General features: G+C 39.1%; 1 protein-coding gene across 2 annotated transcripts in view; it reads left to right on the forward strand.

Moving 5' to 3' along the window:
* Window positions 1-23,240, forward strand: part of cmip (c-Maf inducing protein) — a 228,537-nt gene that overhangs the window by 178,800 nt on the left and 26,497 nt on the right. For both annotated transcript variants that reach the window (XM_048546877.2, XM_048546878.2), the window contains exons 8-13: window positions 1,910-2,013; window positions 2,301-2,405; window positions 3,477-3,869; window positions 14,748-14,813; window positions 16,796-16,822; window positions 18,559-18,607. In XM_048546877.2, coding sequence (XP_048402834.1) covers window positions 1,910-2,013; window positions 2,301-2,405; window positions 3,477-3,869; window positions 14,748-14,813; window positions 16,796-16,822; window positions 18,559-18,607 — 744 coding nt within the window. The remainder of the gene's footprint in view (window positions 1-1,909; window positions 2,014-2,300; window positions 2,406-3,476; window positions 3,870-14,747; window positions 14,814-16,795; window positions 16,823-18,558; window positions 18,608-23,240) is intronic.

Below are 23,240 nucleotides of genomic sequence, written 5' to 3' on the forward strand. Positions count from 1 at the left end.
AGAGTTACCATTTCACTCATATCCCAGTTTTGTTAAAAATATATTTTGATGTTGTATTAGAAGGTATGTATATTATATTTTGTGTTATGGTGCATATAGTTACATGTTTCTAGAGTTAAAGGATATCCTGCATAGTAATAGTAAGTAGCATTTTTAAATTGGTATTAGAGAAATAGTGTCATCTAACTGTTTACTGCAGTTTTTATGACTTAGGAAAAAATATGAAAAGAGCAGTTTACTTCAACAAGGACTGATATTTTGTACATGCTTTTGTCTCAATCTCTTCTGAGAATTTTCTGTAATTTTAACACAATGAACTCCAATATTTTGAAAATCATTTTGAGAGAAATTGTTAATTTAGTGTTCAAATTCTAAGAAGACTAAGTGAAAACAAATTTGTTTCTTTTGATGTGTTGATTTGATACTTAGTAGTTAACAGGGTCAGTCCTCTATTTGGCACACTGATGTGATTAATGGCCACCAATGACTGTAATGTAAGAATTTCAGAACCATTGGAAACATAATCATTAAATACCAACAAACCAATTTTGGCTTAATTTCACTGCACATGTTTTTTATAATGAATGGAACTGATATCCCATGAGTTGTGTGGTAAAGGAATCTACGTTAACTGAAGCAAATGCTGGTTAATATATTTTGAATTCCATTGAGGCAGATATTTATTTCAAGGATTTGAGAAATGGTAACTTTTGAATGGCATTTTACCTAAGTTATCATTGCAAAACCTGAAAGTCTTTTCAAATGATGTTCATGATGATGGTGCCACAACAGTCAATGGTTTTCATAAAAAATAACTCTGTGTGTGCTCTGTACTCTTCGCCTAACGTTGCTGTATAATTTATTTGGCTGATTCCTGGCATTTGGCACTGACCCTTTCTTTGGCCCAGTATAGTGGCAGCAACTATGTGATCTAAGAACAGTTCTTCCAGTTCCATTTCTCTTCTGCTGAAGGGTCTGACATCCCGAGATACAATTCCCTGATCACCCAGCACCCTCTGGTGCACTTCACAAGTGGCTGTCCTTCATGTGCAAGTCTGAAGAGTGCTTGACAGCAGACTAATTGTGGGGATGTCACAACCAAGCTAAAACCTGTTGCCATTTAACACAATACATGAGAATACAAGGTCACTAATAGAAATCGGGAACAGAACTTCTTCCATTCTGTCTGAGTGACATTGAACTCAATTACGGCACCGTCACTTCTGACCTGAGTGAGACGTTAGCTAGGACTGGGACTGGGAACCATGTCTGTCTAGTTCAGTGCAACATAAGCCAATGAAATTGTCATCACCAAAGATACAGAAGAATAGTATCAAAGTTGAAAGAGAATGCATGACTGGCAATAATGCCAGTTATTTGTAACCACAATTTTTCAGTAACTGTACAAAAGAGGATTTTGGAAAAGTATCACCTGAAGTGAACCTTTACCTGCTTTGTTTTCTGATTTTGAATTGGTTATCTTGACCGTTGATCAGGTCAAGAAAGCCACATTTCCAAATTACTGTCAAGTTCCTTTTTTTGTATTATGTCTATTTTATTATTATTATTATTATTATTATTATATTTTATTATTTTATAGTATGGGATTTAATATTAAGTAAAGTAAGAAAACAAAATACTATGATGCTGAAAGCTGAGAGGGAAGCAGAAAATGCTGAAAAAGAAAAAGAGCCCATTAAACAGGAATGTAAATACTCTTTCGATCTCTAAAAATGTTGGCAGGCCTGTTCAGTATTTCCAGCATTCGTTGTTCTTTTCTACGTAAAATCACTTACGTTTTACAGACTTGGTACCTTGCATCTTGTTCGGTATTTAGTGGAGCTGCGCTGTTGTTTAAGTGACACTAGATATTGATGAACCAAACAACATTATATTCTCCTTTCCTCAGGATTTTGGCAAGTGTCCTCGTTTGAGACTTTTCACTCAGGAGTATATTCTTGCTTTAAATGAACTGAATGCTGGAATGGAAGTGGTGAAGAAATTCATTCACAGGTATCCACAATTTTACATTCTTCCTGACTAACTACTGAAATGACTTGACAATTCTTAAACTTAGTTGAATAATATAAGAACATATCAGTTACATTAAAATGAAACTGCCCTATCCAAATTACTTGACCAGGGTATTGCTTACTCAATTATATTATTTATTATTTGTTTTAATGACATTTTAGGTTTCATTTTTTTCCTAGAAACAGTCAAACATTTTTGGTTACATATCTAATTTATACCGTAAAACTGTTTTGAGCTAAATATGGTTTCACATTTTTATATTACAGTATGCATGGTCCAACTGGCCAGTGTCCCCATCCAAGAGTCCTACCAAACCTTGTAGCTGTCTGCTTAGCTGCCATTTATTCTTGTTATGAAGAGTTTATTAACAGGTTTGTACAAATGTCTGATGTTTATTTAAGTTTTAACGCAGAATAGGATTGATTTAATAATGAGACACTATCTCAATAGGCTGACTAGGAGCTCTGACCTCCCCAGTCTTCCAAGTAATACTTTGCTAAACGTAAATACCATCTAATTGAAGCAAGAACAGTTTATTGAACACAAAATGTTCATTCTATTTTTCTCTCACATAGATACTCTCAGATTTACTGGGCTTTTGCAGCACTTAGGCGTTCACAATAAATAAATACAATCTCATGAGTTGCAAAAATTAATGGCTTCTTAAAAATTATTTGGTGTTACCAAACATGCAATACAGTGAGATTGAGATGATCTCAAAAATCTTCCTTGCATTTAAATACATCTTCACGATGAAATTAATCCATGACTCAACTTCCAGAAATAAGAAACTACTTGCCAGATGTCTTTTGATTAAGTCTGTTCTTCTTTAAAGTATAGCACATGCCCTTTCATCCTCAAAGCTAAAGGACAGAATGTGTGTTTGCATCAGAGATTGAAAATCCAAAGCGTGTGTCTGCTGGTCAGGGTGACTGATCCACAGAAGAAATATAATCCTCTCAAGTTAAGTGGGAATCTGCAACTCGATCATGCATTCCAACAGCCAGGGAATCAGTGCTAGGTCCAGGCAGGCTGGTATTGAAGAGCACATAAAATGTGATGAAAGCTATGACACAAGGAAGGTACTAGAACAGGTGTTCCATAGAGTTGCATCAACAATGCAAAAGCTATGGTTGCAGATCTGTTCTAAAATGAGAGGATTCTTAACCAAATGGTTGAACTCTCTTTGTTCTGTAAGTTTGCAAAGTGTCCTGGATTTTGAGCAAAGTCCAGTAGATCAGAGAGGACTTTTGCCAATAATGTTAGAGAAACTCAAAAGAGGACTAAGATTAGATGGAAAATACGATCTTGTGATGCTTTAACTTAATACATTTGTACACATTTCCGCTTCTGGTACTTGTTCAGCATTTTGTGTTGAAGATAGAACCAAATAGCTAATAATATAAGTAATAGCCAATACCATTCTCTGTGTTCTTCTATAGTCGTGACAACTCGCCCAGCCTGAAGGAAATACGTAATGGTTGCCAGCAACAGTGTGACCGGAAGCCAAATCTGCCACTCCGGCTACTGCATAGCAGTCCTGACCTCGTGTCACAGGAGGTCAGTACTGATGCCAGGATGAAATCTATCATTGTGAACTCAACCGAGATCCACGTGGAATTGGAACGGAGCAACATGGTGAATCAGAAACTGAAAGGAAGCACCAGTAGTAGTAGTAACAGCAATAGCAGCAGCAGCAGTAGCAGCAACAGTGACAGTGAACCCAGCCTGATTGACTGCTTACTGGTCAGCCCCACCTGTAGCACCATGGTCATTGAACTGAGCTCACAGGCTGAACGGGTCCTCAGCTGCTACGTGGAAATTCTCAAAATGCTGTAAGTAGATCCACTCTGAAAGCATGCCTGGATTATGCTAAGCTGTCTGTTCTGAATCACACTAAGTCAAGGATTGGCATTAACTGAGAGGATTTGAGACGCATGATAAGAAAGATGCTTCTGTTGCGCACAGAATGATAAGTAGCATAAAAACGCAATAACTACTCATGTTGCGCTGCCTTGGGAGTTCCTAAAATTTCTTCCAGTTACATATGGGAATACACACTGTATTATTAATGTACTGATGTGAAACTGCTTCCCCCAGATCATTGCTTTTCCAGATATTCTCAATAAGTGACCAATCCCGCACCAACACTCAATCAGCTTTGAAGCAATGGTTTTCCCTCCACATAACATTCTTTGGACAGACCAAACATGTGGAGATCTTGTTTACCCGGTTCATTTGAGAAAAGTTTCCATGTTCTGGAAGCCTCCAGTGGACACTCACTGGAGGGTCCTGATTTCTCATACCAGGAGTAATTGCAGGGCTGAGACGTCCTGCAATGACCTGTACTTCCAATGGATCTGTTGCCCAAGCCAGACCAATGACCAGGAGCATAAAGCATTCAGTTGTTTCTTGTTGTGGATGCAATGTCTGTCAGGCAGAAGAGCATCCCAGAGATGAAAGTCTGCCCTATTTTTAAGGATCAGTGTTGTCTTTAAGATCATCACTTGTCTTTCCATCTATATTTTTCTGTAATGATTTCTACTTACTATGTTTGTAAGAAGCAACAAATGTGCTTCTTCCGACCTAATGTTTTTGTTCAAATTTTGATTCTGAAGAATTTCCACAATAGAAAGATGATGCATAAAAGCTGACATTAGAAGATGTTTAGCTGCATGCTTATTTTTAAAGGAATTCTTGTTTTCCTTGTTGTGACTGATATCACTCAAGATGCTGACAGCAATTATTCTCCAAGCATCTCACAGTTTGATAGAAAACTGAGCAGGTAACTTTGATCTGGCTGAACAACTTTTACCTGTTGATGCACAATATATTCGTGGAAAGTGTGCAAATTTTAGCCACATACTCACTTGGCACATACCTTTGCAACTGAGGCATTACAATCAAGTATTACACCAGTGTTGTGGTGATGGGTGTCTAAAAGTGATGGCTGTGTACTAGTGAGGTAAAAATCATAAAAAGTGCCCTTCCCTGTCTCTGGAATAAAATTGACTCAGTTGCGGATGTTTAAACTGTGGCATAGTTCTACAAATTGCTACAATTCAAATACTGTGATTTTGGGAATTGTTTAATGCCAACCCCCTCTGTTCACCCAAGGTTTCTGTGCAATATTTTCTAATATTTAGTATCTTTTAATGTGGGCATAAAATTGGGCAGCAGAATTCCAAAATGGCACCCTCTTGCTGCTGCCATCTCCTGATGCTCCTTTCCCCACTTTTAGTATCTCCCGTGGCTTCTGCCCACCTACCGACCCGGCTTGATTTTAAGAGGAATGCCGTCCATGCATCCATGACTGGTAACAACTGGTTTTTGCAGAAGGTGTGAAGTCAGCATGCGCCACTCACTTTTGAAGCTTGATTCAAGTGTAGGAAGCATATGAAAATACAGAATTGTAGCAACAGCCAGAAGTAATCAACCAGCAAATAACCTGTAAGTTGTTGATGATCACTTTAAGCAGTACTGGTGTGGGTTCCGTCGTGCTCCTTAACATGTGTTCAGCTCTGCAAGTTTTTAATAAAAAAGTGTAGCATGAAGTGTGGGACACCAAAATGGAGCTGCTGGTGTTGCAAATCAGTGTTGCAAGCTGACCAGTGTCATGATCTGCATGCTTCACATATTTCAGAGAATGGCAAGTGAACGTGAGCTTGTTTTTTGTCATCAGGCATGCACTTGCATGCTGTGGTTGCCATTCTGGAACCCTTAAGGTCCTAGCATTCTGATGTCTTGCTGCTGGGTGACTGCAGCAAGGGTGATGGAAGGAAATGTTGTTGTCCTTGGGCCATGTGTTTGAGCAGCTCTGAGCCCTAGAGCATCTAGTTGCAGCTGCTTCAAGTCAGCATGGGCATTGATGGGTATTGTCCAGGGCACTGGTCGAGTGGTGCTGGTGGAACCTGACCTTTTAAGAGAAGACAGCTGCTGATGCCACCTCAGTACACCTCCGGGTGTATTGGAGGACAGATTTCTAAATGGCTGTGAACGCTGCTGTCCATAGCCATGATGGTAGCAGCCATTTTCCACTGAAGCACTTGGGTTGTGATGGAAACGGTTTGTGATGCAATGGAAGCTGGGACATGGGCATCAGGTGCTGCATCATGATTGGATCCATGCATGCAAAGACAGATATGGCCACTGTGTAAGGTCCAAGCTCTGGTCAGAGGCCTGTGCCAAGTTTCTATTAGATCATTCAACACTCCTTTGCCATGTAAACAGGCTTTTGTAAGGAGGCTTCCTTGAGTACAAAATATTCTACAGTGTGCGTTCATAAGCCTTCTAGCTTAGCTTGTAACACTGAAGCTCAAATTAAAAAGCTGTGTAACAGAACTCCTTTTGCAACCTGGCTTTCAGGTGAACTGGCACAGCCACTATTCTTGTCCACTGCCCTGGCTGCAATGCAGTTAAGTCTGTGTCTGACTACATGCAGATCCCCCTCTATTCCCCCTAGAAGTTAGGAGTTGCCTGTGTTGGTGCCTGCAATTGCAAAATCAAGTGGGTGTGCTGTTTCTTCTTCATCACTGTCATCTTTGTTTACCCACTGCTTGGTCAGGTTGCACCCGTTGGATATGGGAAGGAAGTAGGTGCAGGGTCAGTTTATGGTGAGGGAAAAGTGGATAAAAGGTGCAGGGGGGTGGGTGGCGGGGAAAGCTAACACCACTTGTGGCTTCTTAGTGAAAAGATGTTGTCGAATGGAAAGCTCGTGGCAGCTGGGAAGAATGATTCAGTATGACAATGCCATCCCCTATTGGTTTCTGCTTCACTGCTGGCTGGTCCTCATCATTCGCTTTTTCAGTAGCGGCCAGCACCGTCTGACATTTGGCCATTGCTGGCATGACTGTCCCTTCCCAACTCGTTCCTGCTGCCTCTGTTTAAGTTGGGGAGAGAGAGAGAGAGAGAGAGAGAGAGAGAGAGAGATGTGGCCATGAGTGATATGCAATCTGTTTGGATGACATGGCTATCATGGCTGAATAGCTGGGAGTGTGAGAAAGCTGTGATATGATGCATGCAGCACAGCTAAGGATGATGGTGAGGTCAAGCTAATCATGCACAAGTCATAATTGATTGCTCAGAGATAGTAAGAACTGCCGATGCTGGAGTCAGAGATAACACAGTATGAAGCTGGAGGAACACAGCAGGCCAGGCAGCATCAGAGGAGCAGGAAAGCTGATGTTTCGGGTCGGCACCCTTCTTCAGAAATGGGGTTATTTGCCCATTTCTGAAGAACGGTCCTGACCCAAAATGTCAGCTTTCCTGCTCCTCTGAGAATGCCAGGCCTGCTGTGTTCCTCCGGCTTCACACCGTGTTATCACATAATTGATTACAATTGCTAATCAGTGAGCAATGAGAATGTGATGCATTCAGTATGATGCTAGTGCTGCATTTGATGGGATATATCACTTGAAGATGCATTCTGTAACCTTGGCCATTTGTGTGAGGTCATTAATTCCTTGCTGCTTTGCATTCAAACCCAAGCTTCTGCTGTCAAACTGTGGCTAGCTGTGCCTCCTGCTATTTCAGAGTGATTGGAGATGGACATAGGATTTTCTCCTCCCTTTTTACCTCCTCCACCGAGATCCCAAGTACATCATCTGCGCGCGTTGTCTGTCTCCTGTTGACAGACTATTGGTGATCGTTGCACATCACAGTTTCAAATGGTTTTAACACTTTCAACTTCCACCACACAACTTCCTTTTAAGAAAAGCAGACAAGGCCCATGTTTTGCTGGCAAGTAATGATATTGACTCCCTTCTGCAGATATGCAGCCAATGAACATTTTACATTGACGGCATGCAGAAATTGTGTTGGTAGACAAGGAATAATCATGTATGACAACTCAGGGCCCCCATTTTTGAGCAATCCAATTTAGCTCCCTATCTTTTCTTGAGATTGAGATTTTTCAATGTTCTCTTTTATTTTGTAAATACTCAAGAGTGCAGTTGGAAGACATATAATGGACAAAAACGCAACATATCTTACCTGCAATCTACATCTTTTATATTTTCTTAAACACTATGTAACTGATAAAGGAAATGGTGTTATTTTGAATTGGTGGTCATCGTGTTTGATCACATTCTGAAAAATGTAAGTTCTGCATTTTTTTTTAGTTTCTAAGAACCTTCTAACACTCATTTGTGATCCTAATTCACCACCAATAGTCCACAGAAAGAAAGTGTGTTGTCACTTGGAAGTTGGAGGGATCCTTATTGTAAACAAATATCGACACTTTCACCATTGTTATCCTTAAAACCCACTTTGCTGTTTCTCATTTTTAGCTGTTCTCTCTTGCATTGCAAGTCTAAGGGGCACAAACATGAAGCAATTTGGTAGATATCTAGTTTAGCCATTCACTGCCAGATCTGCTGAAACTCGCTCAAGTGCTATTGAGTCTGTTCTCATCTGCCGATGACATCTTCTAATTATGGATCATTCAGCAATGTAAAGAGAGCCTCTGTAGTGACATCAGAAGTAAACCTTAAATTGATTGGTTGGAAATAGTAATAATTTGACTATACTATAGGTTACTTGGGCATTGAAAGTAAATAGGGGAAATGTTTACATACTACAAACTAAAATACCGACATGAAATTTATACAAAATGAAATGAGCAACTGCATAATTGAAATAGAGATGCTGGCTCAGGTGATGTGTTGTATCTGCATGCTGTGGGAGCTGGTGGACCACATTTGGTTCGTAGAGTTGGTTGCTTGAGGAATTCAGGCTTAGAGTTGATGAGTTGGAGTCTGAGCTTTGAATGCTGCGACACATCAGGGGGAGTGTTACCTGGAAGCTGTGTTTCAGGAGGCAATCACACCCCCTTAGATTACCTGACTTGTTGGTAATCAACCTGGGGCGTGACAGCCTCCTGAAATCCAGGAATCAGTGCTAAGGGAACCTCAGCCCTTGAGCTTGCCTAGCAGATATCAGATCCCTGTGTGGATGAGAGTGGGGTCTGTAGGGAGGTAGAGCAAACTGACTGTGGTACAAGAAGCCATTCAAAAAGCAGGAGAAAAGAGAAAAATGTAGTTGTAAATGTGGGTAGTATAATCAGAGGAATTGAGACTGTTCTCAATGGCCTGGATTAAGAGTCCCAAAGGCTTTTTTGCCTATGTGGTGCCCAACTTCAGGATATCTCATCTGGACTACAGAGGAACTTGGAGTGGAAGGAGAAGGATCTAGTTGTCATGGTCCATATAGGTACCAATGATATAGGTAGAAAGAGGAAAGAGGTCCTGCTGAGGGAATATGAGCAGCTAGGGGCTAAATTGAAAAGCAGAACCAAAGTGGTGAATATCTGTGGATTACTACCTAAGCCATGAAGAGCTTGGCACAAGATCATCAAGTTCAAAGAGGAAAATGTGTAGTTCAAAAATTGGTGTGGAGAAATGGTTTTCATCAGCTTTCACCCTGGAAGACACTGGCGCATACCAGAACTTCAAGAAAGTCAGAGCCAGAGGTAAGTATAGTGGCCATGACAAAGGAGAAAGTGCTACTGTAAGGTCTGAAGGCAGATAAATCATCTGGACCTAATGGACTACACCCCAAAGTTCTGAAGGATATAGCTGAGGAGATTTTAGAGGCATTGATGTTTTTTTTTTCAGGCATCACTGGAGTCACGGAGCGCCCCAGAGGACTGGAACATGGCTAATGCAACATCCCTATTTAAGAAGGGAAGGCGCAAACTATAAGCTGGTTAGCCTGACCTCGGTTGTTGAAAAGATTTTAGAACTATTATTAAGGATGAGATTGCAAACTACTTGTAAATGCATGGTAAAATAGGGCTAAGTCAGCATGGCTTCATCAAAGGGAAGTCATGTCGGACAAATCTGTTAGAATTCTTTGAGGAGGTAATGAGCAAGTTAGACAAAGAAGAGCCAGTGGACATGGTCAACCTGGATTTCAAGAAGGCCTTTGACAATGTGCCGCACAGAAAGCTGCTAAATAAGATACGACCTCATGTTATTAGGATGAAGCTACTGGCATGGATAGAGGATCGGCTGACTGGCAAAAGGTAGAGAGTGTGCAGTAAGGGATCTTTTTCATGATTGCAGCTGGTGACTAGTGGACTTCTGCAGTGACCCATGCTGAGACCACAACTACTCACTTTATAAATTAACAATCTGGATGAAGGAAGTGAGGGCATTGTTGCTGATGACACAAAGATAGTTCGATGGGCAGGTAATGATGAGGAACCAAAGAGGTTGCAGAGGCAAGTAAAGTGGGCAAAGAAGTGGCAGATGGAATAACGTGTGGGAAATTGTGAAGTTATGAACTTTGGTAGGAAGAATAGAGGCATAGACTATTTACTAAAGGGGGAAAGACTTTGGAAATCTGAAGCACAAAGGTATTTGGAGTCCTCGTTCAGGTCTTATGTTAATATGCAGGTTCAGCTGGCAGTTAGAAAGGCAATGCATTATTAGCATTCATTTCAAGAGGGCCAGAATACAAGAGCTTAAATATACTGCTGAAGCTATACAGGCTCTTGTCAGATGGTATTTAGAGTATTATGAACAGTTTTGGGCCCCATATCTAAGGAATTTGTTGGAGTGAGTTAAGAGTAGGCTTACAAGATTGATCCCAGGGATGAAGGTCTTGTCATATGAGGAGCAGTTGAGGACTCTGGGTGTGCAATGAATGGAGTTTAGAAGGATGAGGGGGTATTTGATTGTGAGAGGCCTGGATAGACTGGCCATGGAGAAGATGTTTCCCTCGTAGGAGGGATCAGGGCTGAGGACACAGCCTCAGACTGAAAGGACAACCCTTTAGAACTGAAATGAGGAGGCATTTCCTTCAGTGAATCTGTGGAACTCATTGCCACAGACAACTGTGGAGGACAAGTCATTGAGTGTATTTAAGACAGAGATCAGGTCTTGATTGGTAGGACGAGCAAGAGTTATGGGGAGAAGGTAGGAAAATGAAGTTGAGAAACATATCACCAACATTCGAATGGCAGAGCATATTCCTTGGGCTGAATGGAGTAGTTCTGTTCCTATATCTTTTGGTGTCAAATTTAAAAGAATCACTATCCTTCAGAGAAAAATGAGAAAGTTAGGTCCTTAATCAGTGACGCCTTATTCCTGTGCCTGTGGCTGCTAGCTTCAGACTCTCCAGCCAGGGTTAACAGCCTTTTATCATTTACTCTGAAAATCTTCTAATAAGTTCAAAATTTCCATGTGATCATCTCTTATCCCAAGAGAATATAAGACCATTCCACTCAATTTTGACTGATGAGATACCCTTCTTATTCCAGAAGTCAGTTTGGTGATTGCACTTTGCGCTCTGTCAAGGGAATGGACCCTTTTGAAATTAGTTTCAAACTGTGTATAGTATTCCAGGAATGATCTGAGCAATGTTTTACACATTTGTAGCAAGGTTTATTGCCCTTATACAGTGAGAATATTCCAAGATTATTTATAAACCACAAGAACAGAAAAATCCACTTGACCCCTCAATAAATCTAGCGTCATTCACTGAAATCATGTCTGATCTGTGACATATATGAACTTGGGCTCATAACCCTTTATATTATTGGTTAACAGCAATCTATCAGTCTCTGTTTTGAAATGAACAACGTATTTTGCCATCATTTTGGAATGAGACTTTGCATGGAGAAATGTTTGTTAACTTCACTGCTGAAAGCTGTGACTCGAATTTGTAGCTTTTGTCTTCTAGTCTTCGCTTTCCGAACCAGCAGCAATAGATTGTTCCCAATTTATCAAACTTTTCCCCATAATAGATTGAAAGCTTCTATTATCTGGGCTAGATTTTCAATCCTGGCTTACAAACCCAATGCGTACTATTTCAGTATGCAAAGTCTCTAACTGGCCAGAGGTGAATTCAGTGTACAATTAGTGGTGCCAGGCACTTTTGGAAGTTGAAACTACCTCTGGACTGCAATGCTCAAAGGTAGACAGCAGCAGTGACAGAAATGCTATTGGCTTTATAGAATGGAGCAGTGAGGAGCTCAGAGGGTCAACATCATCACTGTGCACAGACGTGACCACACGACCAATCACCATTTATTTCACATTGCGCAAGCAATGGAAACTTTGTGCCATTGCCTGACCTCCTGAGTTTGAAGAACCCTTTCATGTCACCATTTTATTTCAGCAACAATGTCACATTCTGGCCCTGTGCTGTGCTCCAGGCCGATGTGCACTAATGGCTGGTCTTCCTTTTTGTCACTCGAAGATCTCCTTCTTTTTCTGTCCAGCTCCTCATTGAACTTAACGAGCCATGAATAGGAGGTGCCCAGTTTACTGGCTCCCTGACCCTTAACTCACTTTGAGGATAACAGAGCACACTAAAAGCACTGAATATAGTACTCCAAGTGTGGTCAATCTAGGGCTTTGTTTAGCTATAGCATGACTTCCAGCATCATGTATTTCACTCTTATAAATACAAAGGCCAACATTTCATCAACCCTTTGAATATATATTTTGTACCTGGCCATGACAGTTTTAATGATCTGTGTACATGGACTCCTAAGTTTACTTGACCTACACTGTTTCAAGCTTTTCAACATTTAAAGCATATTCTGTTCAATCTTTTTTATGTAACCTTTTTCCTCTAGTTCATTTGCCAAACCTTTGCCCTTTTGTTTAATCAATATCTGTTTATAATTTAGTGCTTTCATTTCCGCTGCTTAACTTTGTGCTTTTTTTTGATATAATTGACATACTTGGATATGTAGCCCCTTCATCTGGTAAGCAGAGTCATTAAATAGTTGAGACTGCAAAACAGGCCCTTGTGCGACATCTCTAGTCACAGCTTGCCAATTATAGCACCTGTCTATTTCTCTTATGCAGTTCAACATTTGCTAATCAGGCCAATAACTTGCGCTCAGTTCCATGAGCTTCAATTTGAGCTGTCTGTCTCTTATGAGAGACTTCATTGAATGAACAGACTCCACTTAGAGCAAGCTGCGACCAGTGTGATGGTGCATTGAATAACTAGGGTGGTTTACTTATAAGGAACAGAATGGGTTCATTTAAGGATAGTGTAGTAGCAGAATCCTCCTAGAAGGATCCATCCTGAAGGACAGCTTTACCAATTGACAGCCTTGCCATCCAGTCTAAAACATCAATGGTGTACTTAAGATAGAAAGTGGTCTATCAATTTCCTAATTACTTATATGACTGGAAAATGTTTTTTAAACAATATTTTGTCAAATTGATATCCGTAAAGCAACATTTCAGGGTTTTCTAAAAAGCAAGATGATAACCTTGTTATTTTCTGCTGTAATTTTGACGTTGCATCACTTTTCCCTTGAAATCAGTTGCACTACTCACCCAGCACAGCCAAAATTTAAGTGTCCTCGTCATTTCAAATAGAATGTCAGAAATCAGTATTGTAAGCTGCTGCATCTTATCTTTAAAAATAATACCCATGAAAAATAAATACAAAGCTACAAGTGTGTCATAATTTTTATGTATCTAAACTTATGGGCTTAATAATAACAAATGGGGACTTGGCAGACCAGCATTGCCACAGGCAATGGTTGCATAACTGTTCTACTGTGCCTTCGAAACTCTGTAACTCTCCGTACAATGTACTGAAAGTATTTTCCAGAATAGACAATGGATCAGTTAGTGAAGCTGTCCAGAAGATTTTAAATAGGACATCTTGTTTTAATGTTAGGCTGAAACCGAAAGAACATTTCTTCGACAGCTGAATTACATATTTGATTCACAGGATCAGCACAGCTTAAGCCAGACAATTATGAAAGGACTTTTGATCTTTATGTGAATTTCATGCTTCAGGGAAATCCATACATGAACCAAACACAAATATAAATAAGACCTATTTTGTCAGACTCACTGTTAATTAGTGTGGACTATATGAATGTAATGGCACATCTGACAGACTTTTAAATATTTTGTTTTGCAAGTGTAAAATGACTGTACTTCACATGGGACAGAGTGAGATCACTTTTTTTTTCATCATGGTCTCTCACATAAGTGGAAAACATCCAGAATTTGCTTCCACTGATGATATAATTCATTAAGAGCAACTGACTCCTTAGATCTCATTGTGACTTTTAAATCCATTCTAGAGTACTGTGTGCGGTTGAGTTATGTCTGGGATATTCACATGAACGTGTCAATGATTTTATTTTTCGCTGCTGTAAATTGCTAGCTTTAGCTTGTGAAATATTTACTCAGGAGAAATACATTATTCCACACTGAAAAATTGTGAAATATTCATAACCATCAGAAATACACAAGGTTCTTTTATTCTATCCCTAATGTTTATAGGAATAATGGATACAGCAATAGGGTAGGAATGGGAACGTGGAAATTAAATAGAAGAATAGCCTAAATTTTACTGAATAATGAATATGCTCAATAGAGTATGTCACCAGCTATTTTTTATGTTCTTATACAGCTTTTGGAACCTTATTAGTTTATCACACTCAAGATTGAATAGTTCATTTACTGTACAATTACTTTTTTGGGAGAAGTTTGAATTTTCAGGGACAGTGAAATAAGCAGTGAGCCATCAGAATAAAAACAGAAGTTGCTGGAAAAGCTCAGCAGGTCTGGCAGCATCTGTGAAGAAAAATCAGAATTAACGTTTTGGGTCCGGCGATCCTGAGTGAACTATTGGATATTTGTTTTGATTTTTCAGAAATGTGTGTGTTAATTGTAAACAGAAGTGTAACTAGTGCAGAAGCTCATATTTGTTTGTCTGTCCTGCAGGTCAGATTATGATGACTGGAGACCTGCTCTTGCTAGTCTGCTTCAACCTATTCCCTTTCCCAAAGAGTAAGTATATTAACATTAAGAACACATGTATTGCTTCTACGAAGTATTCTGAGAGGTAAAAACTATTGTTTTGTCTCCTGGTTGCCTGCATAAGGGATGTAATGTGAGTGGTAGAATATAAATTGGATAGAAACCATTGCAGAAACTATTGTTCAGACAAATCAATGGCATAGGAATGAATGGAACTGAGATTATATTGATAAAGGTTGATTCATTTTGGCACTAGACTCAAGTGCAAGATTTTGAGTAAAGTAGAAAGAGAGAGCAACCCAATGGGGTATGATGACAAAATAATTAAACCTCTCTCTCTAGGAAGGGATGGAAGTAGATGCTTCAAATGCCTTGAAAATGCATATTGGAAGCTCAAGAATTAAAATTGGGAATTCAGAACTCCATCCTGAACAGGGAAACTGTGGAAACCAATCAGAACGACATTTAGTTCAGTAATCACAGGGCTGGACAAACATACATGACTATATAGAAAATTAGATTAATTTTGAGAGATAAAAATGTGAACATGAGAAACATTATGGTTTCTTTGTGAAAAAAAGGACTTAATTAAAATTTTATTTTACTTTGTTAACTGGCAAAGTTCTTTATTACTAATTGACCTTGCGTACCTTGAAAACAATGAGTGAGGTGCTAGGCCATTTGAAAGGACAGTTAAGATTTAATCAGATTTCTGAGGGTCTGGAGTCAAACATAAGCACAAACTGGCAATAATGATGGACTTCCATCTCCAAAGGACATCAGTCAACGATCATGTTGTTATTACTGATTCAAGCTTTTTATTCCAGATTTATTTACCTTATTGAATTAAGCTCCCCAGTTGCTGTGGTGAGATTTGAACTCTTGTGCCTGGAGCATTAGTCCAGGCTTCTGGATTACAGGACAAGTGACATGATCACAATGCTACCATATTCCTGATGCCAGGCATTCTATAGACCCGAATGACGACACAAAGGAAGCCAAATAATTTATGGGCATCAGCTAAATATTACTAGGTCAGGAGAATATTTCAAACCAAAAATGGCTTGAGCCACACATCATTCCATTTGGAATTATAGCATCATTTCTTCATTGCTGTTGTGTCAAAATCCTGGAATTTCCTGCCTAACAACATCATAGCTTCACCAAGTGGTCTGCAGCTGTGTAAGAATGCAGCTCACCACCACCTTCTCAAGGGCAGTTAAGGATGGACAATAAAAGCTAGTCTAGCCAGAGTTGCCCACATCCCATGAAATAATTTTTAAAACATTTTGAATGAGACATTGGTGGTCATTTATCCAAAATTGAACGTTATTTGTATAGCTTAAAACAAATAACTTCTGAAATTTGCTTTTCCTATCAGCAGTACGTTTATATTAATTGTCTCTATGTAGATTGCATTGCCTAGCCAGGGCAGCAATATGAAATGTTGTCTCTGTTATGCAGTGCTGTTCTATGGGACTTTTCTTTGAGTAATCGGTACAGTCATTTCAAAGGGTCAGAGTTAGCTTCAATCAAGCTTTCAACATAATTTCAGCATCTGCCACCCCATCCTGTTATACACATCATTCAGTCAGTACCGCTAACATCAACTGAAACTCATCAACAAGGCAAAGAAAACAGTGGCTAATCTATTGCTAATTTTTTTTTGTTGTTTTCTACCAATCCAAAGATCTGATCCTAGAGTTCACAGATAAATTGCTAATCTGATGTAGCGAAAAGAATGATCTTTAATAATTTTCTACTGTATTCTAATCGCATATGCTTACATAAATTTCTAATTGCTCTATTTAGCACGGAAAACGGAAAGTTAAAAAAATTATGAAATTATTTTGAACTACTATGCTCCATGCACCTAATATGCATAAGTTGGAATTTATGAATGCTTTGTGAAAATATTTTAAAATGTATCAAACCACAGAGATTTAATGAATAAATTTTATACTGCTGTGTTAAGGATGGATGGATGAAATGTTTGTGCATTTTGTCAACAGGGCACTTGCACATGTGAAGTTCACAAAGTAAGTAACACATTTTATATGTTTTACCTAGATAAGAGTACAGTTCAATTTAATTTGTAACACTGAATACAGTGATGGACACGGACAAAAAGATATTGAACTGTGAGACATTTCCTTATGTTCTGTGCTCTGTATAAGACAGCAAACATGCCATTTACTGGATCTTCCCTCAACTCCCACCCCCAGCAAGCAAACCATTCTTCATTGATTCAAATGAGAAACCAATATAAAATATATGGAATATAAATGTACCTAAGAGATAAGATGTACAGTTAAATATGACCCAACTGGCTGTTCGAACTTATTTATTCCCAAACTGTTGACATGCTTCATTGGGAAATACTAATCCTTAATCAGTGATGTTCATTTTTAGAAAAACTATTTCCGACAATGGACATACTTTAAAATATATTAAATGAATCCTCTCCCTTAGCTGGACAATATGAAATGATATATGATGTTATGTGCTCATTGTTTAAGTATGATTAAATTGTACTGAAATGGAGTACTTCAGAAATTTGATTATTGATTTGTGGGGAAGGATACTTTCTAGCTCCTGTATGTCAGCAGCATAAATCGTTCCTCCTCAGTTGTCAGGATTACGTCAAAAATCACATGACTCTGGGTTACAGCCCAACAGGTTTATTTGAAATCACCTGTTGGACTATAATCTGGTGTCATTTGACCTTTGGCCTTTTCCACCCCTGTCCAACACCAGCACCTCCACATCAGGATTACCGTGTAGTGCATGTGTTACTAGTGCGCTGTGGATATACACTTTAGTACCTGCATGTATACATAGTTCATGTACATGTACAATTCTAAGGAATTTTCTAAATAATCCAGTTCTTAATGCATGAGTAATTTCAAAACAGTTGTGTGATCAGTTGCACAATTCAGAATTATTTGGCTTGTGGATTAGTACAACATTTTATAAATGCAGGAATGATCATAGATCCAGTCATATTTTCCTCAGTTATTAATGTGAAGTAATGCACACCAGTAATCTTTCCACTGCCAACGGCCTAAACATAAGTACAATACATTAATCAAATTTGTCAGCTATGATGCAGAATTCTATTCTAAAATGCACAACTTTACAGATGATAAATCTTGTTTCAAAGAATACAGTGCTATAAAATATGTTGAAATACGTCATCTTCTCACTTGGATGTGATGAAAATAACAGAGCTCATGTTGCCCTAGACACTCCCTCACCAAAAAAAAAGTTTTAATTAAATACTGTCTTTACAAAAACAGTGCTTCAGTCATGTTAACCTGGCTTTTACTCAGTATCCGCTGAGAAAACAGGAGTGAACAGACTCAGTTAAAAATGCCACTTTATGTTAATCAGTTACGAGAGTAGCACTTGTACACATTTCCAACTGAAGAGCAGATGAAGGTTTCAAAACCAGCCTTTTACATCTAAGTACTAAAGAAATCTTTTTTGATGAATTTTACCTCTTCAAATATCTTGAGTCTTGCCCTCAGTTTGGCAGGAGAACAGATGTGCAGTTCTAATAACTGGGATCTTTTCAACCTTTTATCAAAGAGGAAAAAATTCCCACCATAGTGTAATGTCTTTTGGTTTTCTGTGATTCCAAATTCACTGTCAGCGGCAAAATGAGATCGGGTAGAAACTATTCTTATATTTAACAAAACTTGCTATTATACTTTGTTTGTAAAGACAGTAGGAGTTGGATGGTGTAGAGTTACCTATTTGTACATTTTCTCAGGGAACTGAAGTACGTCATACAGAGATTTGCAGAAGATCCAAGGCAAGAAGTGAGTAAAAACCATCAAGTAGCTTGATAATTATCTCAGCATAAACTAGAAGTTATAGATGACCAAATTAGCAGTCAAATATGCATTACATTCTTTGTTATAATGCACGAGTTAATCATTTTCTTGTATTCTGTAAAGATTCAAGTCTCCCATTGAATATAGAGCAGGAGTGAAACATAAGAATGCATAACGCCTCCTCAGCGTAGCAGATAGGCACAAACATGTAAAGTATTTGGCTGCGTGAGCCAATCATAATAATTTCTCGACACATCTTTCTAAACCACATTCAAGTACACTTTGCATTTGATGTGTCATAGAATCACGGAACGGTACAATATAAAAGGAGACCATTCACCCATAGAGTTTATGCTGATCTTTCTTTAAAGAATAATCCATGCAGTCCTATTATTCTGTCCCCCACTACTTCCTCCTTATTTCTGCAATCGCCTTCAAGCATTTATACCATTTTGAAGCTATTGTTGATTCTGTATCCACTGCCCTGTCAGGGGATATATTCCAAATCCTAATCACTCATGGCATTCAAAAATAATTGTCCTCATGGCACCTGTAATTCTTTGACCAAACACCTTAACACCATTTTCATTTGTTTTCAATGCCTCAAAGCTAGGAAATGATTTATTAAATTGCCTAAATTCATCCTTATTTTAAATACTCCCATCGAATCTGCTCCAAGCCTTCTTTGCTCCTAGAGGATCAATGTCAGCTCCTCCAGAATTCACATAGCATGCAATTCCTGCTTCTCCATGATCACTCTCGTGAATTTCTTCTTAAACCCTCTTCAAAGGTTCAAAGACTTCATGCCCTTTCTAAAGTGCTCTGCCCCAATTAGGGTAGAATATTCCGGCTTTGGCCAAACTAGAGTTTTATTTAAGTTGAGAATGACTGACTTCCTAATTTTTGTATTTTATATCTTTATTTGTACACACTACATCCTACATTGTTAGTTAGCCTGTTTAACTGATCCACCTCCTTCAAGAATTTGTGCAAACGCCTAAACTTTCTACCAATAGAGCAGCTCTTCATCTTCTGTGTTGACCTTCATCTACTCTACGCACCAACTTGCCAATGCCCTGAGAAGATTGTCAGCCAGTCTTTTTTAAAAAAAAGTGATTCACCACAACTGTTTTCTAGGTCAAAGCTATTCCTTCAAAGCCAATTGCTTCCCCTGCCTCCTCATTGTGTATTTAGAGGACTTCCTGACCCGTATGGATACAGGACCACTTTTTGCCTTTGCTGTTTCTGCACCAAAAATTGTGCAGCACTGGAAAACATTGTGCAACTGCTCTTTCCCATGTTTAGCCATCCTGTTATTCCAAGATTAGATTCAGCAATCATCTGACTCCCTGCACCTGCTGCAGTCACAAACACTGGCCTCTTTAAAGGTGCAGGTTAGCTTAAAATAGGGTGAGTAACATGTCCAGTTCTGATCACCCAGTTATTGCAAGGATATTAAGCTGGAGAGGGTTCAGAAGAGATTTACCATGATGTTGCTGGGAATGGAAGATTTTAGTTATAGTTATAGTTATAGTTTAGTTTAGTTAAAGAGAGGCTGGGTAGGTTGGGACTGTTTTCACTGGAGTGTAGGAGGTCGAGAGGTGGCCTTATAGAAGTTTATTAAATAATGAGGACGATAGATAGGATTAATAGTAGTTGGCTTTTCCCGAAGATGTGGGATTTCAAGAGTGGGTCATATTTTTAAGGTGAGAGGTGGGAGATTTAAAAAAGACATGAGGGTCAAATCTTTTATACACTGCATGATTCACATGTGGAATGAGCTTCCTGAAGGTGTGGTGGATGTGTGCACAATTATGTTTAAAAGGCATTTGTATAAGTACATAAATGGGAAAGGTTTGGAGGGAAATGGCCCAGGTGCAGGTAGGTAGGACTAGTTTAGTTTGAGATTATGTTTGGCATGGACTAGTTGGACCAAAGGTCTGTTTCAGTTGTCTATGACTCTATGATACATGCAGAAAACAATGGTGTTTTCACTGCTGCTCACCATCATGGTGGTAAGCTTGAGCTTGAACATGCCAACCAATGTTTTTCAACCTCAACTTGTTTGGGCCTATTAAGCAAACTTCTGGGCAGGTGGGATTTGAAATTCAGACCTTCTGGCCCAAAGGTAGGGACACTATTACTGTGTCACAAGGTACCTCAAAGAGACAATGAGGCATTGAGTATTTCATTAATAAGAGTGATATTTTAACCCAAGTATACAGAGCATTATGATGTTGTTGTGTATTATTTTCATGACTTGCTTGGGTGCGATAACTACATCATGTATTTACATAAATGTATTCCAAACCTAAGTTTAAACCTCTTAATATTTTCAGTGATCTCATCTGTTCTAACTCTGTCCATCAGTTTATTTAGTTTCTATTTTTAAATGCTACACCTCGTTACCCAACCACCTAACAAATTAGATTACACCCTTTTCCAATGCACTAGTTTACCTTTCCAGAATGATATTAGTTCCAGGTCTGATCAAGAAGAAACTTGCCTTTGGAACAGGCCCTACAGCCCCACAATTGTTAATGTCATATAAATATAAGGACTTTCCTCCTGCACCATATCGGTACTTCTAATCTACTTCATATTCTCCTATTTCTACTGTCACTAGAAATGGGCTCTGGGAGTGATTATATTTTCAGCGTGCCCTACATAAAATTGTATGATCAAGAAAAACTTTTGTCCCTACTCTTTTCAACCAGCTTGAAAAATTAAATTAAAAACCAACAGAACTACGGATGTTGTGAATCAGAAACAAAAACAGAAGTTGCTGGAAAAGCGCAGAGTGTCTGGCAGCATCTGTGAAGCGAAATCAGAGTTAAAGTTTCTCTTCACAGGCGCTGCCAGACCCTCTGAGCTTTTCCACCAACTTCTGTTTTTCCAGCTTGAAATATTATTCATGAACAGCATGGACTCAAAACAAAGAATTGACATTGACAAGTGAATTTAACGTCAAATCAGGCGCAGAAAGATGTGAAGAGAAGAAAATATTAAATGAAGAGTGAGAAGAGAGAAGAAACAAGGGCAAAACAAATCATGGCAACAATTGAAAGCTAAAGAAATCAGATTCCAAACCTTTAAAAGCTGATTGTCAGTGACAAAGGGGTTGTTTGGTTTAGATTGAAGTAGTTACTGCCTCATGTTTTTATGTTGAGTTTAGTCTGCATTTATGACATCAGTTCAGGAATGCCTCGCTGAACACGTACGGTTTACAGGTCAGTTGAACAGCCTGAACATTGACTCCCATATTTTTATATTTAACCTTGCAAATGCACTCACTTCAATGGTTTCAATTTTCCTGTAAATAGCAAAGTGCTGTTCATCTTACCATGATCTTTGCGATAAATTTTGGAGTTTATATCTTTTGAATGTGCCAGATCCAATCTCAGTCTCTGAGTTAGCTGATTGGCATCAGACAGGCTACAATTTATTTTCAGGTGACAAGGTGTAGACCTGGATGAACACAGCAGGCCAGGCAGCATCAGACCCGAAACGTCAGCTTTCCTGCTCCTCTGATGCTGCTTGGCCTGCTGTGTTCACCCAGCCCTACACCTCATCATCTCAGACTCCAGCATTGGCAGTTCCTACTATCTCACAACTTATTTTCATATTGCTGGGATAGGGAGGCAGACAAGTTAACCAGGCTATCCACTCTAACTAGAGCCAGGCTTTGAGGATCAACCAAAACTATTACCATATTTACAGAGCGACTGCAAATTATTGGTAGCAGTTGACCTCAGATTTTTGTCACACTGATCATAAAGACCAACTTTTATTTGTTTTGTTTTTGTTTTCATTCATGGGCTGTGGACATAACTGATTGGTCCAGCATTTATTGCCCATCCCCACTTACTCTTGAGAAGGTGGTGGTGATCTGCTATCTCGAACTGTTGCAGTCTTAATGATGCAGGTAGACTCACAATTCTATAAGTGGGGGAGTTCTAGGATTTTGACCCAGTAACGACGAAAGAATGGCAATATGTTTCCAAGTCAGGATGGTGCATGAATTGGAAGAGAACTTGCAGACATTGGTGTTCCCACCTGTGAGATGCACTTGTCTTTCCAGATGCCAGTGGTCGTGGGTGGTGGTGGTGCTCTCTGAGGAGCCTTGGTGAATTATGGAATAGTTATCTTTGATATAGGTATAGAAAATTAACTAGCTTTGGGGGTTGGTTTGAACATGAGGATCATTGATTATCCAAGAAATAGACCATAATGAAAACACGGAACAAAAAACAAAACAACAAATCAAGCTATTAACTCAAAGCATTTTGGTTACTGTTGCTATTTAGTTCAGAATCCTCTCCCCATTCCCCTTTTCTGTTGAAGGGTCTAGGCCTGAAACGTCAGCTTTTGTGCTCCTAAGATGCTGCTTGGCCTGCTGTGTTCATCCAGCTCCACAGTTTGTTATCTCTAAAGCTGGATAAATGCATACGCGAAGGAGCATGCAGTTAGAGCCAAGGGTTGGGAGCAGTATGTATAAATATAGAAGGCAAGAAAACCCAGTGTAACAATATTGTAGTTTTTGACCTTTTAATGCTTGCATGTTTTTTGGTTAATTAGAATGGACATATTAATATCTGATTTCACAGAGCTTAATATG

The sequence above is a fragment of the Stegostoma tigrinum genome, chromosome 16 (assembly GCF_030684315.1).
Source record: "Stegostoma tigrinum isolate sSteTig4 chromosome 16, sSteTig4.hap1, whole genome shotgun sequence".
NCBI classification, from domain to species: domain Eukaryota; kingdom Metazoa; phylum Chordata; class Chondrichthyes; order Orectolobiformes; family Stegostomatidae; genus Stegostoma; species Stegostoma tigrinum.